General features: G+C 33.8%; 2 protein-coding genes across 15 annotated transcripts; both read right to left on the reverse strand.

Moving 5' to 3' along the window:
- Positions 1-1,226: 1,226 nt before the first annotated feature.
- On the reverse strand, positions 1,227-5,955 carry LOC126699545 (uncharacterized). Of its 14 annotated transcripts, none has more exons than XR_007646816.1 (5): positions 5,280-5,955; positions 5,032-5,184; positions 3,031-3,196; positions 2,731-2,802; positions 1,227-1,572 (listed from the first exon to the last, which is right to left on the reverse strand). XR_007646816.1 is itself a non-coding variant. In XM_050397437.1 (4 exons), the coding sequence occupies exons 1-3, from the start codon at positions 5,898-5,900 to the stop codon at positions 3,040-3,042; spliced, it is 942 nt and encodes a 313-aa protein (XP_050253394.1). In that variant the 5' UTR covers positions 5,901-5,955; the 3' UTR covers positions 1,227-1,572; positions 3,031-3,039. The 14 variants fall into 14 exon arrangements, 8 of the variants coding, with proteins under 8 accessions (XP_050253394.1, XP_050253400.1, XP_050253402.1 ...); XR_007646813.1 differs by having other exon boundaries at positions 3,031-3,207; XR_007646817.1 differs by lacking the exon at positions 3,031-3,196 and adding an exon at positions 3,507-3,556 and having other exon boundaries at positions 5,280-5,954.
- A 385-nt stretch (positions 5,956-6,340) lies between these two features.
- LOC126699546 (SNF1-related protein kinase regulatory subunit beta-2-like) lies at positions 6,341-9,521 on the reverse strand. The gene is made up of 5 exons (XM_050397446.1): positions 9,094-9,521; positions 8,679-8,791; positions 7,222-7,421; positions 6,970-7,132; positions 6,341-6,807 (listed from the first exon to the last, which is right to left on the reverse strand). The coding sequence occupies exons 1-5, from the start codon at positions 9,095-9,097 to the stop codon at positions 6,454-6,456; spliced, it is 834 nt and encodes a 277-aa protein (XP_050253403.1). The 5' UTR covers positions 9,098-9,521; the 3' UTR covers positions 6,341-6,453.
- Positions 9,522-16,440: the final 6,919 nt, after the last annotated feature.

A 16,440-nucleotide genomic window follows, 5' to 3' on the forward strand; every position in this document is an offset into this window, starting at 1 on the left:
CAAACGAACCAACACGCAAACATTTCAATCAGGTGCAGATAGGAGATTCATTTTGATCTCACAGGAAGGGAGAGACGGAATATGGTTAGCTATTATTAATTAGGATTTTTTTATGTCAAGTTCTACCGAGCATTATATGTGCTTTCTTCAAACTTCCGCAATATCAAATATATTGTCCTTTTATGATCTTTGGCAAGCATTACTTCAATTTCAAACCAAGGTAAAATGTACTTACACAAAGGTTGGATTAAAACATCAATTTCATGGAGTATTAATTTGTGCAAACTCTAGCAGAGTCATTGATATTATTAAGAATGGCTTTGGATCTAACGGATCTCTTAAAAGGGCCCACTCATTGCACAATTCATTTTTGCGCACCCCCTCCCCCAAAAAAAAAAAGTTAATTGTACAGAAGTTTGATAACATGGACTGCAGCATTTTGTACGATGAAGCAAATAAACATATAAAGCCAATAAGTCCTTCCATACTTAAATGAGGGAAAATGGCGGCCCCAACATTAAGCTAAATAAGAATTGATTGAGAAATGAGACTCTTTATTATTGTTATTTTTTTTCAAATATACAAAAGAATGAAGAAAAGGAACTTTAATTCGGTCACTGGCCACACCACTAAAAGCCTTGGATTCTCTTTATACTCATCTAATTGTGTTCATCCAACATTTCCACTTCTTAAAGGGTGACTTGACTTGATGGTAATGCATATGAAAAATTAAACACAAAAAGTTAGGGTGGGTGTGGGGGGACTAAAAGAGAGAGGGAATAACAAAGAGTGCCTTAGAAGGCTTTATTTCTAAACTTTCTTGGATATGAATAAACAAACAAATTAAAGAGTCAACGAGGGAAAAGCTAATTGTGGTGGGGGTAAAAAGAACCTCATTCTTTAGGAATAGGATTCTTCTGCATCAAACTCTCTGCCCATTCGCAACATCACAACATAAACAACGTTTTTGACCTTGGAAAGTTTTTCTTTCTTCTCATCCACAGGTTCTTTCATAATCATGCAACTTTTTCTTTCCTCCTGTAGGGGAGGTTGAAACCCCTACTCAACTAGGGAAGAAAGTGGTAAATAGAAATAAAAAGGGCCTTTAATTTGTCATATTCTATACTAGCAGTTATCCAAAATGTTTGTGCTATGACTAATACTTAGAGTCGTCATTAACAACAACAAAAAACCACTATTATGTCCCATACAAAAGTACAAACAGATTAGGAAAAGATGTCATATTTGATCATGGGAATTTATTACTTCACTGACTGATGTAGAGAAGCTGACTCGTGTAGCATAAAACAAAACCAGGGAAAAAAAAAATCATTCAAGAAAGAATATATTTGCCAGCAGCAGTATATCATATATATATATATATATATATACACACACGGTTTTGCTTGGCAAGAATAAATAATCATACCATTGGGCCAACTACGATGTATGTATCAAAAAGTAATCTCGATGCTTCCTGAGACCTGTCAGCTTCTGTTTTGGGGAGATGATTATACATTGTAGTTGATATTCTCTTGCTCTAGTTGGACAATTCCTTCAAATGCCAAGTTGCTGTGCAACCCATTAAAGCATACGTGAGTATTAATATTAAAGCAGCTAAGTACAAGAGACTAATCTAATCCTCTATTAAGAAAAAACAAAAAAAACAAATCTAATCCTCTCTAGAACCCTATATTAGAGTCAAATGATTTTATTAAGCATTTTTTAAGTTTGATTTTTATTTTTAAAATTTGGTATAGAATGTAGACAAGCAGGTATGAGAACAAATGTGCAAGAGAAAACAAAATTATTAAAATAAACTTTCCTTGCTATAGATTCCATAGCCTTTTTTTTTTGTTTTTTTTGGGTGTGGGGGGGGAAGGGTTGCCAACTTGTGATAGCCTTTTTCTTGTTTCAGATAATAATTAATAAATGAAAATACCAATACAATGCTAGATGGACCAAATTCGGACAGCAGGCCAATTAAAGATTCTTTATCATGGACATTCTTAATTAGAAACATGATTGTTAGTATCTATCAAATCAAAAGAAAAAAAAAATTAAACATCTTGTGAATGGATTAAGGATGCTCATGAACCATGTAATAGATGCATGTGACCTTTTTTTTTTTTTTTTTTGAAAAAAAAAAAAAAAAAAAAGGGTTTAATCTCTAAAATTTGGATACAAATTTTAATTTAGTCCATGAAATTTATGAGGTTCTTTTTTGATCCTCAAAAATTTTAAAACGTGTCTAATCATTATTCCCAATGTATTTTTTTTGTTTAGGTAACTAACAGACCATTGAATAGCTAAGCAACACGTGAGGTGTTCCTATTGGCTACTAAATCAACCACCATTCACCCCACCCCCAAAGTCATGTGTTGCGCAGTTGTCCAGGGTAAAAGCCAAAAAAATTAGACATATATTGATTTTATAGTGTTCATAATCATATATCGTATAATCTAGATAATATGCACAAATAAAAAATTGATTCATAGTCCATTTCGTGATTTGACAACTATGAATACGTGAAAATGAATTTGTTTCACCAAATGACTAACAGACTAAGAACCAGAAAGAGAAGGGGAGGGAGGATGCAGCTAAAGCTAAAGCTCAGTTCGGGGGAAAAAATTCTACCTGAATCACAGATCTAATATAAGCCACATTTAGATGAAAATGAAAAAATCCATGGTGAGAATAGAACTAATTGGTTACGATTGCATAACATACCACATTTACAAGTAAACGTTTTCGGTTCTCCAAGTGCATGATAAGTTACTCGTCTTTTAACTCCTTATATTGCTACAAGTAAAATCCACTAACATCAGGAAAAATATTACATTCACCTCTCTGTACCATTAATTTTTAAATTAAAGTTAATAGAACTGATGATTACTGGATGTAACACTAGCAAAGAAGATTGGAGGTGTGCAAATAGCACCATCCAAAAACCAACACAAGAGTGAAAATAACCTTCCTCAGAACTTGATACAGTTAACTAAATCGGAATGATGCCTAGCTACATCCAACCTTTTAGTCTCAATGTGCCATGTAGATTGTCAGACTGGAAAGGATTTGGTCACATAGGTTTTCCCCCCCTCTTTTGGGTAGTACGGGCTGCTGTCTATGAATTTTATAAATTTGGAACCACACCATAAATGATAAAATGATACCATGGCAACCCCTTTTCTGAGTCCTGCAGCATCTCTAAAATCATACTGCATTAGAAGGAAGCTGCAAACAAGAAGAGAGAAGACACACGCACGCACATGCACACGCACATAATGCAAAGGTAATCAGACACAATACTTAAAACTTCCAAGTTTCAAAATTTTTTCTTCTTTTTTTCTTTTGAAATCAAAAGGCATCCTTTCTTGTCTTCAATATAATAGACTCCAGCCTCAATATATGGAAACAGTAAATGGTGCTCTGGAATTTTAGCAACAAGACCAGTTTTGCAGAGTGATTGTATTGGCCTGAAGAGGATTAGAATTGAAGAATTATACCTAACAATGCAATTAGCATCCACAAACTCCTACTTGAGAGGCTTCAAACCCTACACACCACATTTGATCAGGAAACTAGAAGAGAACTAACACAGCAGTATATTTGGTGCAACATGGGAAGAAAAAAATAATCAGCTAAACCTGAAGATTCCAGATGTATACTAGTAATCAGAAAATGTTTGGCACAAACTTCAGAACATTTTATTTTTTTGATAGATAATTATAATTCAATTAAAAGCACAAAAAAAGGCGCCACCCTAGGAGTATACACTGGAATACAAGAGGAGAAGAGAAAACAAAACAATACAAAATCAACATCTGCAATGCAAATATATATATAGACCAACATCAGATGTCCAAAGAAGTGTGTGTGTCTGAACAGAAATTTTATCCAGTCATATTTTCTCAGAAGGCTCCACAACAAGTCTGGCCTGAAGTTGACTATCGACCATGGGCAGAAGTTTTCTACTAAAGGATCACCTTCATCCTTCTAGAGAGGAGTCCAGGGTTTTATCCTTCTGTTTCTGAGGTTAGTATTGTGGGTGTTACCAAACAAAAAAAAAAAAAGTATTGTGAGTAGTGTGCTTTGGTCATCTTGGTTTGCGGCTTGTCTTTTTTAGTCCTGAGCACTTGTTTGTACCTTAATTCTTCTTTCTTTGGAAAAATAAAGTTATCTTTGGAGAGTATCAGTAAAGGCATGACCCATTTTTAAGTTCCAGTACTTGTTTAGTTTATCATGTATACCCCTTCTTATGCTTCTAGGAAAACCAGTGAGACATTCATGGAGAAAGTAGTAGCTTAAATATTATGAAAAAAGGAGGTAATAAGCCAAGCATCTTGTAGTTCAATGGCATTGCCCGAGTCTCCCAAATTAGGAGAACCTACCTTCAAATACCCCTTCCCCAGTTATTGTAAGACAAAAAGAAAAGGAGGTAATAAATTATGGACATGGCCCTCCAATTCCAAGGGACTCATCTATTTATACCATGTCTTTCACAGAGAATCCTCACATCATTTATTTACAGTTGATAACAATTATCAAAAGCATAGTTCCTGGAAAAGGACTTGGTTGCATTGACAGAATCTTATATTTTAAGTTTCCTTAAGAAACTAATTACATATCTTTGTTTCCTGATCAAAATTGTAAACATAAATGATATAGGCTATTATAGAAAGTTGATGTGAAAAATGCATTTGTACAACTAGGCAATTAGATGATGAGGGCCAAAACAGCGTGCATTACAACAGACATCTAAAGCATGCATATGGTTTAGAGCATTAGGATTAAGGGGCTTCCAACTCATTTTCTGATATCATTTTGTCAATGCCAAAGATAAATGAAAAATATTAGTGAGCAGTCTTTGCCAATATGTAACTCGTAACTACTACTACTGCTACAGTACTAACTAAGACAAGACAAAAGTATATTAAATTTTGCAGTTGTGTGAAAGGAAGAATATCATGAGGGTGAAATTGAAGAAATCCTATTTGTTTTGTTTAGAAGTAGAAGAAGGTGGTTGGTTACCTTGGAAGCCCTGAGTTGATTGACAGCCATTCGAAGAGAATCATGAGATAGTATTAAGCGAGAGAGGGCACCGGTGCTTAAACCAACATATTTGGCTGCTTCCGAAACAGAACCATCCACTGCCAAAATTAAATCCAGGAGAGCTTGCATTCCCTGTTTGTAACAAAGATAAAGATAAAGATAAAAGATGATTGTTTTGTAATTTGTTTCAAAATGGGTAACAAACAAAAATAAATAATAGAACGAACCAAAAGGAACTTGGGGTTATTGGGTCCAATCTGGGGACCAGAAGATCTGAGAGTAGACTTGAGAGGAAGAATGGTAAGGAGCTCAGGAGGAGGAGAATAGGTGTGAATATCGACAGTGTTTCTGACATGAAGAGCTAAGAGAGTGCGGAGGCGAGCTAAAGCAGAAGCGCGGTTCATATGCTGAGATCGATCCTCAACAGCCTGGGCTATAAGACCAGTAGGTATGTGCTTCACCCTCACCGCTGACTCCCGCTTGTTGCGGTGTTGACCACCTGGACCCGATGCCTTGAATGTGTCCACCTCGCACTCTCTCATCAGTTCTTGCTCTGTCATTTCCAGGTATTCTCTACCACCCTTCTTCTTCTCATTATTCTCATTACTACTGCTGCTGCTATATCCTTGACCCAAATTCAAGCTGAAGCTGCTGCTGCTTCTTGTTATTCTTACTAGTGCCAGTGGTGGCACTGGAGTTTGAATTAAAATTTTGGGTTTGGGTTTGGGTGATGATAAATACAAAGAGGAGGCCTTGGCAATGGCAGTATTATTATTATTATTATTATAAAAGCATCTCATCAAACCATTACCAGCAACACACCATCTCCATACCAATTCACTTCCCATCCTCTCTCTCTCTCTCTCTCTCTCTCTGCGACCAAACCGATCGCCCGCTACCGAAAGCTTCCCCCAAATATCTCTTCCTTTCGTGCTCTCTCTCTCTCTCTCTATGGGCCTAGCCCATAACTCTGTAGGCCCAATTCAACTTTCTGGCCCTCCTCGTCCGGTCACACCATACCATTTTATTTTATTTTATTTGAGTTCTCAATAATACCATTTAACATGTCTGAATTAGAGAAAAAAAAAAAAAAAAATTGAATCTAACCTCATATTTTGCATAGGAAACCAGTCATTACACAAGGGAGGAATTTAGAGAAAACTAATTTTGTGACTCTCAAATTGAATGTAGGCAACTGCAGCCTCTTTTTAAAACTAATTTTGCTTTGCTATTTAGAACCAAAAAATGTAATTTGAATTTTGGAAAATAAAGATAGATTCAGAAATGAAAGTAGAAACTATAAAAATCCCATGATTAAGCCCAAAAATAAACATCGATCCCACAAATCAATGAACAGTAAACAAAGTCATTATTAATGTTCTTTTAACTCCAAAAATCTACTCAATAAAAAAAAAATCTCTTTGACCATGATTTGGTTTTAGAAGCTGCCTTGTATACTGCTCGTGTAACATATCTAGCACCAAATCTTTCAGTTGAGTTGACCATCACAGACTGATTAGCATCATTTGTTTTGCTACAGTATAGATGATTTAGTTGTGTATGATTAGGCACTGGCGGCATATCCACAAGTGCTTCTTCTAATTGTTGGGGTAGGTTTGGTGGTTCAACCTGAAGTTCATCAAAAGAAAATAGTTGATTGTTATAACTTGATGGTGGAGAAGGAGGACATTCAAACTCGGACAAATCTGGACCACCATTTGCAATTGCAGGTGCTGCTAATTGTAGGGCATCCTCCTGTCATGTGCACATATATAAACAAATGCAAAATGTTAATAATTGAACACGAGAGAGAGAGAGAGAGTTTGTGTTCTACCACAAAGTAATCTATTATTAATGACATTGTAATAATAATATATAAATGAGTAGCATTAAACCAAAAGAAAACCACAAAGTTACCTGCAAGTATAACATATTATAGTGATCTCCTACGCTATTATTGACCCGTTGCAAGTTGAGAGCACATTTCAACTCTCCATCAACAATGAAGCAAAAGTAGTGTATTCCTAATGGAAGCATCATAGTAACAGAAGCAATTTTTCCTATATTCTGCAAGTCCTCCCTGTTGAAGAAGTTCATCAATATCAAATTATGAAGTTAAAGGAGAAAAATAAACTAAGTTGAAACTTGGAAAATGAAAAGTTATGTTACTTAGTCTGCCAGTTGTTCCACGATCCCACCACAGATACTACATTGCCACCACCATACCATGTGATTTCAACAGAAATTAATCTTCCACCGAAGTAATTCTCATTATGCACCATGCTTCCTGGCAATGGATGCCGCATTTTAGACTGTATAAATTCACAAGGTGTAAATTCACGGGGTGTTGGCATGGGAGTCACAAAAACCTGCAAGTAAAATGTAAAATGAGCTTAAATCCTCATAAACATTTTGTGCATGTTTGACCCTTATGGGCATTCATGTTTTAATTGCTTCACTGTGACTTGGGATTTTCTGTGTGTCCAAGTGTGTGTGTATGTACACACCAAATTTAGTAAAGAAAGAAGATATCTGTAACCATAAACGTGAATCTTTTTACATGTATAACTACAATTAGATTCCTCAAGTGTCCTCTGTGTCTCTCTCTCTCTCTCTCTATGTGTATGCACACCAAAATTGTATTGAAGAAGCCTATGAAGCATTCGTTGTCAGATGTGTCACTAATTCAAAATTGCTAGTTATGGAGAGGCACTAACTCTCTAAAGATGTTCTTAGATTAGTCTAAACATGATAATCACTAGATGTTAACCACGTGTCACAATAAGAAATTTGATAGCTATGATTCTATATGTGACACATTACGTAATATTTTCCGTGACACTATTATTGTATTGCACTTAGATATATTCATCATGTTTTAATGTATTTTATAGAAATATAGTTTTGACAATAACAGAGGCACAAAATATGTCGAATGGTGCATGACATGAAATATAAATGAGTTGAAAGTGAGAACTGTTGTCTCAAGACTACAATTTTAATCCCACAAAAATCAGACATATTTAATTTTAACTTAAAAGAAGGAATATTAGTTATGAGTATCCTTATTTAAAGGATTTTCAATGTCACTGATTAAAATAAAATAAAAAATTCCCAATGTCATCAAAGAATTGGGATATATTCAATATTTTCAATTTAAACGGAAGCAATATTAGGCTTGAATATTGGAAAAGCAAAACAGAGAGCAAACAGAGAGGGGGAAAAGACTAGAAACAAGATAGTGGAGAATTTAGTTTGTTCAAGGACATTCCTTAATGGTGAACTAAACAGTTCAATGAATTAAAGTATACTAACATAAAGCAATTACAAACAGGTTTCAGAACTTCAAAATTCATCCTAATTTGGCAGCATGTAGGGTAGGACTTTACTTCTTCCCAAGTTTCCCTCAGAGAATAAATAACAAAGCCGCACACAAAACATTCAACTAATGAATTACGTAGATAGCTCTTTTACTCCATAAAATTACAGAGTTATAAACAAATAAACATTGTCTACTTAAAAATCTCCTTCTTCATAACTGGTTTTTTTTTTTTTTAATTTATTAATAATAGGATGCCAAAAGATTAGATTCTGAAAATAAAAATTAGATAGAAAAAAACACTGACCTGAGGATTATAGTGATGAGCATTATAGTACTCTGTGAAGCCATTCCAATGGTCATTGTTGTATTCAAAATTCTTAACTCCAGAAGGGCCTGCTCCACCTTTTCTCCAACCAGCTGAAAAGTGAAAATAAAACAATGTTATAATCTTTCTTTCTCTTCTGAGTGTGTGTGTTTGCCAACTGTCCGAGTTATAATCTGGACTATTACAACAATCAAACTCCTTTACACGACTTAAGTAGTTGGTCTAGATTAAAAACCATATTTTTGTGGAAGAAGAACATTAGTAGAAAAACATGAAATTATTAAGAATCATAAAAACCAAGACTTTTATAGGTTATATAAACAAAAACAACTCCGCATTACCTGAATGATTAGAAGCAGAGAAACTAAAAACAAGAAGAAAACAGAAAACATACCCATGTCTGTAGCATAGAGGAGAAGGCACAGCAACGAAGAGACAAGCAAAGCAATGAATGAGCAAAGGAAAGTATGAGGAGTGGTGTTGGTGCCTGGTTTTATTTTATACTAACGATAAGCTATATTATTATTAATACGAAGAGGAGGAGAAATAGCAAACAGGAGTATCAGTTTCCGATAGCTAGTAGGAATGATTTGTAGCATTGTCATCATGCTCATCCCAGATAATCAACCGACTCAAGTCAAAATCACCTCCTTATCCTAAGCCTAAAACCCGACCCAATTCCACAAAACAAATAAAGTGTTTCCAAGATCTGATGTGGTCCTTCCTCCGCACCTTCGACACAACCAAACTCAGACCAACCCATTTCCTAGACTAGACGAAGAGAAAGACGCGGATACAGAGAATGAAAAAGAATAAGAGAAAACAAAAATTACTAGTTTTAAAATTTAGTAGTATATTACTCTACAAATATATATATATATATATATATATATAAAATATATTACTCGGGTAATCATCCACCTATCAAATTTTATATATATATATATAAAAGTAGAAGCATTTTTCTTGCAATTAAGGTAGTGCTACCACATAGGAAAAAACATTTATATATATATATATATATATATAAAAAAGTAGAGATCTTATCTGGGAAAATATGAGGTTCTGTTAAGTGGCGCATTTTATGTAAAAAGAATTAAAATATTCTCATGTGTCACGTCAGAGATATAAATAAATTGTTTCTCAAAATATATATATATATATATATGAACAAATTGAATATTGACTTTTATTTTCATTTAGTTAAATGCTTCAAGACATTATAAAAGCAGAGATCTCATCTAGGAAAGCATGAGGTTCTGACAAGTGAGGCTTTTTATGTAAAGAAAATTAAAATATTCTTATGTGCCACATCAGAGATATGAACAAATTAAATATTGACTTTTTGTTTTATTTGGTTTAATGTTTCAAGACATTTCTAATTAAAAAATAAATATTTTTTTTTTTCATTTTGGTTCAATGTTTCTAAACTTTTCATCCTTCACACAAACACACAAAAATCTTTTTATTTTAATTCATCATTTCCACCTCTTGCACTTCTACCCCTTTATATATACCTACCCTCTACTCATAGCCCTTCATGCCTTCTCATGTCAAATACACAAACAAAAAATGATGTCATTTACTTTCAATCTTTCGACAACACCTACTTAGTTCTAATATTATTGTTTCATGTAATCCTAACTCGTATGAGATAGCAACAACTAATGAAGCCAACTTGCATTTTATATTGAGTTACAACGACAATTACAATTTTGATGTTAAGGACAAACGTTGTGGATTTGTGAGTTTTGTAAATGATGTGATTGATTGTGGGTGTTTGGGATGTATATTTTGTTTTAGAATTAAAGTGAAAGAGAAAGACACATTTTATTTCAACTTTTATTCTATAATAATCGTCCAAAGTTGTTGTTTTTTCTCATTAATTCAATTAAATAATTATAATAGATATGTGTGTGCAAATTATAGTGGTTACTTTCTATGATAAACTTATTACTAATAAAGTTCTATAACAATTATGCTATAATAATGTAGGGACACGTTTTGCAGCCTAAGCCCAAGATGTATGGGATCTTGGACCAGTGAGCCCGGTACAATAAATTTGTAGAGAGTGGGTCAAAGAGCTATGTTTTAGTGCATGGATAACAGTTAATATGGTGTTCATGACAATCAAGCAGAGATGAACTGAATTTATCAAAGAAGGTTGGTCCTCGGCACAATCCGAGGAGCTTTTTTCTAGTACGTCTTGAAGAAAGAGAGACTTCTTTCTTGCTCGGTTGAAAGGAAGAAATGTCTTTGGCCTTTGCTTCCCTTGTCTTAACTGTGTCATTCTGAATCTTGGCGACGTCCTTGGCTTCTGAAGAAGGCTTGGTTCCCTCACCCTCACCTTTATCCTTGGCCACTTCATTCCCTAAACCTCAATCACCACTTTGGTGGGGCCCTTGGGAACGTCTGAAGAGTTAAGAGCTTAAAACTCCCGCAGAACTCAAGGATCTGTAAATGAGGAAGAATGACCCCCCCCATGTGTATTATATAGGAGGCAAACCCGGTGGCAATAGATTCAGGATGACACAGTTAAGACAAGGGAAGTAGAGGCCAAAGACATTTCTTCGGATTGTGCCGAGAACCAACCTTCTTTGATAAATTCAGTTCATCTCTGCTTGATTGTCATGAACACCATATTAACTGTTATCCATACACTAAAACTTAGCTCTTTGACCCACTCTTTACAAATTTATTGTATTGGTCTAACTGGTCCAAGATCCCATACATCTTGGGCTTGGGCTGCAAAATGTGTCCTTACAATTAAAAGGATAACGGAAGGAATGAAAATATCTAAGGAAAAGCTGCCATTATTGCATTAAGTGCTCTGTACCTAACAGAACCATGTTTTTCAGCCTTTACAACCACTCCCAACGACTTTAGGGAGGGGCTGATGGGACAAGTATTAGCACTACAAATTTAAATCTACACGTGGACATTGGGAGAAGGAGGGAAGCTAGTATAAAATGAGGGACAGGAGGCAATTTGAGGGGTGGGTAACCGCTACCACTCAAGACGTACTAGAAAAAAACTCCTCGGATTGTGCCGAGAACCAACCTTCTTTGATAAATTCAGTTCATCTCTACTTGATTGTCATGAACACCATATTAACTGTTATCCATGCACTAAAACTTAGCTCTTTGACCCACTCTCTACAAATTTATTGTATCAGGATCACTGGTCCAAGATCTCATACATCTTGGGCTTGGGCTGCAAAACGTGTCCCAACAAATACATATACAAAATTCTCCAAAACTATCTTACATAAAACAGTATAACATTGTCCGTGCAGCATACGGGTAACTTAGTAGTTGCTTCTAATTTTGCTATCTTTAATGTGTGTGCAGACTGCAGAGGCCATATCTAAAAAGAAATTAAATTGTTCTTTTACATGGTTCAGTAGAATGCAAATTTACATTATATATGCACACAAAAGAGTGGCAAATATTATACATACTAGCCGCAAACCCACGCATTACACGTGATAATCATTTTTATGGTGGTTTTATTAATTTTTTTTACAATTTAAACTAATTTAATTAAAAAATAATGTATTTCATAATCATATTTTTATTTAATATAAAAAAATTATAAATGTAAATAAGAACAATCATAAATATAAATTTTTTCGTTCCAAAATGAAAATAATATCATTTTTTTCAAAAATTCAAAAGGCAAGTTAACGAAAATATTCATTTTTAATAAAAGGTATATATAACATTTTGTGAATCATTAAAAAGAATATAAAATTTGGAAATTATTCTTTTAGTTTTAAACAAACTTTCTCAAACCTTATTTGTTCTGCCTACAATCCAAAACACCAAAAAATGTAACTAAAAAAATTAATAAACTTAACAATGATTAATTGGACCAATTAGAAAAAAACAATTTGTTGTTGATAATCTATTAAGGTTATTTTCTTTGCAAAAATTGTAATTTCATCCACCCAAAACATATTATCAAATAAACAATTATTAGCAAAATCTAATAATTAAATTTCTATATATGCATTGTTATAAAATAATAATAACATTTAAAGTAAAATTGCAAAAGATAAAATTTGTCATCCATTTGATTATTTTTGGTTTAGCTAACCTTTGTTTTTCTCTAAATAAATGACATTATAGAGTACTTCTAATACAACTATTAAGAGTACTTTTTCCACCACAAATGATTAAAAAATAAACAAAAATTAGTAAAGTCTCATAGTTTAACATCTAAATTAAGCACTATAAAAAATCATGATGTGTAATAAAATAAATACCAAATTATCTAAATCATGCTATGTATTATGTAATAGAATAATGTGGGGCCCGGCCCAAAACAATGGGCCACCTAAACACAGGCCCGTCCGAAAAGCATCATGTCCGAGGAGAAGTCATAGCCAAAACGTTATTCAGGCCTAACTACGGTAAAAGAAACCTGTCCGAGAAGTAACATCTCCTCGGACGCTACGAAGTCCAGACCAAGAGCTCGCCCCTACCACTGCAGCTCATCCTCCAAGCATATAAAAAGAATAAAACCCAAAATATCTCATGGAAAGCTGCTACCGCCACATTAAATGTGTCACAACCACCCTCTTGGCCGCATTAATGAGGAAAAGACCCCTGAACAGTACTGCCTTGGCCACTGCAACTCACAAGGGGATGATAAAGGTGTCTGATAGGACAGGTGCTTAAGTGGGGGCTTAGATGATCAACAAGTGTAAGGTTCAGATAAGAATAATAGAGCTATATAATGTAATAGAGTCCCTCAAAGAAAGGGGACGGAAAAAACTGTATTCATCACTTAGGAAATAAAATCTTCTGGGGAATATTCATTCTGGTGTTTTTATCCCTGCTACAACCTTCTCCATATCCAAGGCCGACTAGGTTCACTGAGGCTAAGTTCTTTCACCCATCCTCTACAAACATTTATTGTGTGTTGCGCTTTGGGTCAGGGCCTGATCAAAAGGGTTTGGGCCAGAAAAATCGTGCAACTACAAATAATATTATATTTTATATGCTATATTTAATTCTTTATAACACAATAGGATAAAATTTAACAATCAAAGAAAACCAAAAAAAAAAAAACCAAATTATCCAAATCATGCTATGTAATAGAATAATATTATATTTTTATATACTATATTTAATTCTGAAAGCTCAATTAGTGTGAAAACGCTAATACTTATTTAGACCCCCAATTTTAAATTAATACTTAATTGCTTTTACTCTAACTTATATTGAATTGTAGATGAATTCCTTCAATTTGAGTATTTTCCACATTTCTTCATGATAGAAGATTAAAATTAAAACATAGTTGACAATTATTAGATATGGAGGTTGTTATTGTACTAAATTAATATATTAGGATTATTTTTTTTTAAAAAAAATAATTGATTAGAGTAGATCAACAATCAAAGAGAACCAAAAAAAAAAATTTTAAAATACAAAATTAAATCGCATCAACCAAAAGTAGAGTTCTAAATAATACAAAAATTTATCAACCTAAAGCAGAGATGCAAGAAAAATAAAAATAAAAAAATCAAGAGAGAGAGAGAAAACCTTTGTTTTTGTGACGGAAAACTATGCAAAGAATGGAAAAGAGTGACAAATTTATAGTAAAATGGTGTGAATAAGAAGAGACAAAATAAGGGAAAGATGAAGAGTGATATTAATGTAAAGGGTAGTGGGGAGATGAAAAGGTATGGATGGGAGAAAGTGTAAATATTTTAAAAATGAGTAAATGTTAAAAAGAATTATAAAAAATTATAAAGAAATAGGGTAATAACGTGAATGCCAATGTGGCTTAACTGTAGCATAGTAACAATAAATGCTACGTTTTAGCTTTTAGATATATATAAAATATAGATTACGAACATGGAAATTGATAGGTTAGCTATGAGCACATCTTTGACCAGTATATCACAAATATTTTTGTCTATAAAATCAAGATTGCTTAGCATTTCGTTAATTCTTGATTTATGGTGTTTTAGAGCTCAAATAAACTTTTTTGATGAAAATTTGTCATATTCTGGCAAACTCTCTAGCGACAACACTTTTGAGAGGGAGAAGGGCTCTAGGATTTTCAACTAGCAAGTAGAAATAAACCAAAATAGCCAAGTACCACTATTTGACAAAATATGTATGGATCTACTATTGTTTGTGAAATAATTAGGGTCTGCCACTTTTTTTAAAACTTGAGTTTGTGAAACTTAAGTTTTTCCATGTAACTCGAGTTTCACAAACTCAGGTTCCATGGAAAATAGCCACCATTTTTTTATGTAACTCGAGTTCCATAAAAAATAGCACGACAAACTTGAAGGCTATTTTTTTCAAAGAACTTGAGTTTCTAAAACTCGAGTTACACAGCAAACTTGAGTTTCAAAAATGTGGTAGATTGCTAAGTATTTTGCAAACAATGGTATATTGCTAAATAGTAAATATTTTGCTAAGTAGTGGTAATCTTGTTAGGGAATTGTTTCTTTTTAAATTGTGAAATCTATTTAAATATGTCAGGTTGGAGGTATTTTTTTTATCCCTAATATGGAGGCTTTGACATTAATGATGGAGTTGAAACAGAACATGGAGAAAAGAAAGTGTTTTGGGGATTGTATATATACACATTTGGGTAGGGGTGAGACAAGCAAAACTGGTCCTCACCCCTTCACCTCTTTGGACAGAGAGAAATTTGAATAGAGTAGGGTGGATCATGCTGGGGAACAAGTTCGACCCAACCAAGTCAAGTCAAAAGTAGGTAAAGAACATCAACTTATCAAGATAAAACAGGTTGTTGTTCTTATTACCCAAATAATGTCTTTTTGTTTGGGTTTGGATGAATTAACAAACCCAAGTCCAATTTTGCTAAGTCTTAGGAAGGATATTTTTGCAAAATAACACCATTTTGCTAACAAATTTGTTAGTTAGCAACGTATCCAAACTATTTAAGAAACTAGCATCTCGACTTTCTTAGACTCGAGTTCCTATAGCAACTCGAGTTTCTTGGACTCGATTTCTGTGTGCTGGCAAAGTTGAGGTGGACTTAAAATCCACGTGGTACTCGAGTTTTTTAGACTTAATTTCCTCTACAATATCTTCTTCCTTCATTCTTTTTTTTTTTTTTTTTTTTTTTTTTTTTCAATCAAGCCCCAAAAATCCAAGACAATTCTTCCTTCTCTAGCTTTCTTCCCTCTTCTTCTCCTTCCTCAAACATCCAAACCCATTTCTCAAATTCTCAAACCCAAAAATCATGATCTCAAATTCGGAGCAAAAATCCAAACCCAAAAATCACGATCTTGACACTTGGAGCAGCTTGGGTTTGTTGATCTTGGCACCAAAGGTCTGTTTTCTGTGTTTTCTAATTTGGTTTGTCTCTTGATTTGTTTTCTATGTTTTCTGGGTTGGTCTGTCTCTGGTGGAATATTTTTTGTTTTGAATGTGTTTTTTTATTTTCTAGGTTGGTCTGTTTGTGTTTTCTAGGTTGCCATTCGAGGCTGTTATTTTGAAAAAAAAAAAATCCATCTTAGGAATGGGTCACTTAATGTGCGTTTGACAACACTTATTTTTGTCAACTTATTTTACTATTCAGCTTATTTTTGCTATTATTCATGGGCCTCACTGCACTTTTTGGTATTATTCATGGGTTCTACTGTACTATTTCAGCTAACTTTTACTTTTATCTACAGTACTTTCAGTAAAAAAATTTCAGTTTCAACAAAATAAACGAATCTCAAACAAACCCTTAATGCACAATTCTT

This window comes from Quercus robur, chromosome 9, assembly GCF_932294415.1.
Source record: "Quercus robur chromosome 9, dhQueRobu3.1, whole genome shotgun sequence".
NCBI lineage: Eukaryota > Viridiplantae > Streptophyta > Magnoliopsida > Fagales > Fagaceae > Quercus > Quercus robur.

Coding starts and splice junctions, on each gene's coding strand:
- LOC126699545 (XM_050397437.1), bottom strand. CDS start 5,900: ATGGGAAGTGAATTGGTATGGAGATGGTGTGTTGCTGGTAATGGTTTG. Junction 5,185..5,279: donor ATAACCCCAAGTTCCTTTTG/GTTCGTTCTATT, acceptor TGTTACAAACAG/GGAATGCAAGCTCTCCTGGA. Junction 3,208..5,031: donor ATCAACTCAGGGCTTCCAAG/GTAACCAACCAC, acceptor GTATGATTTTAG/AGATGCTGCAGGACTCAGAA.
- LOC126699546 (XM_050397446.1), bottom strand. Junction 7,422..8,678: donor CTCATCACTATAATCCTCAG/GTCAGTGTTTTT, acceptor TTTTACTTGCAG/GTTTTTGTGACTCCCATGCC. Junction 7,133..7,221: donor TGGAACAACTGGCAGACTAA/GTAACATAACTT, acceptor CTTCTTCAACAG/GGAGGACTTGCAGAATATAG.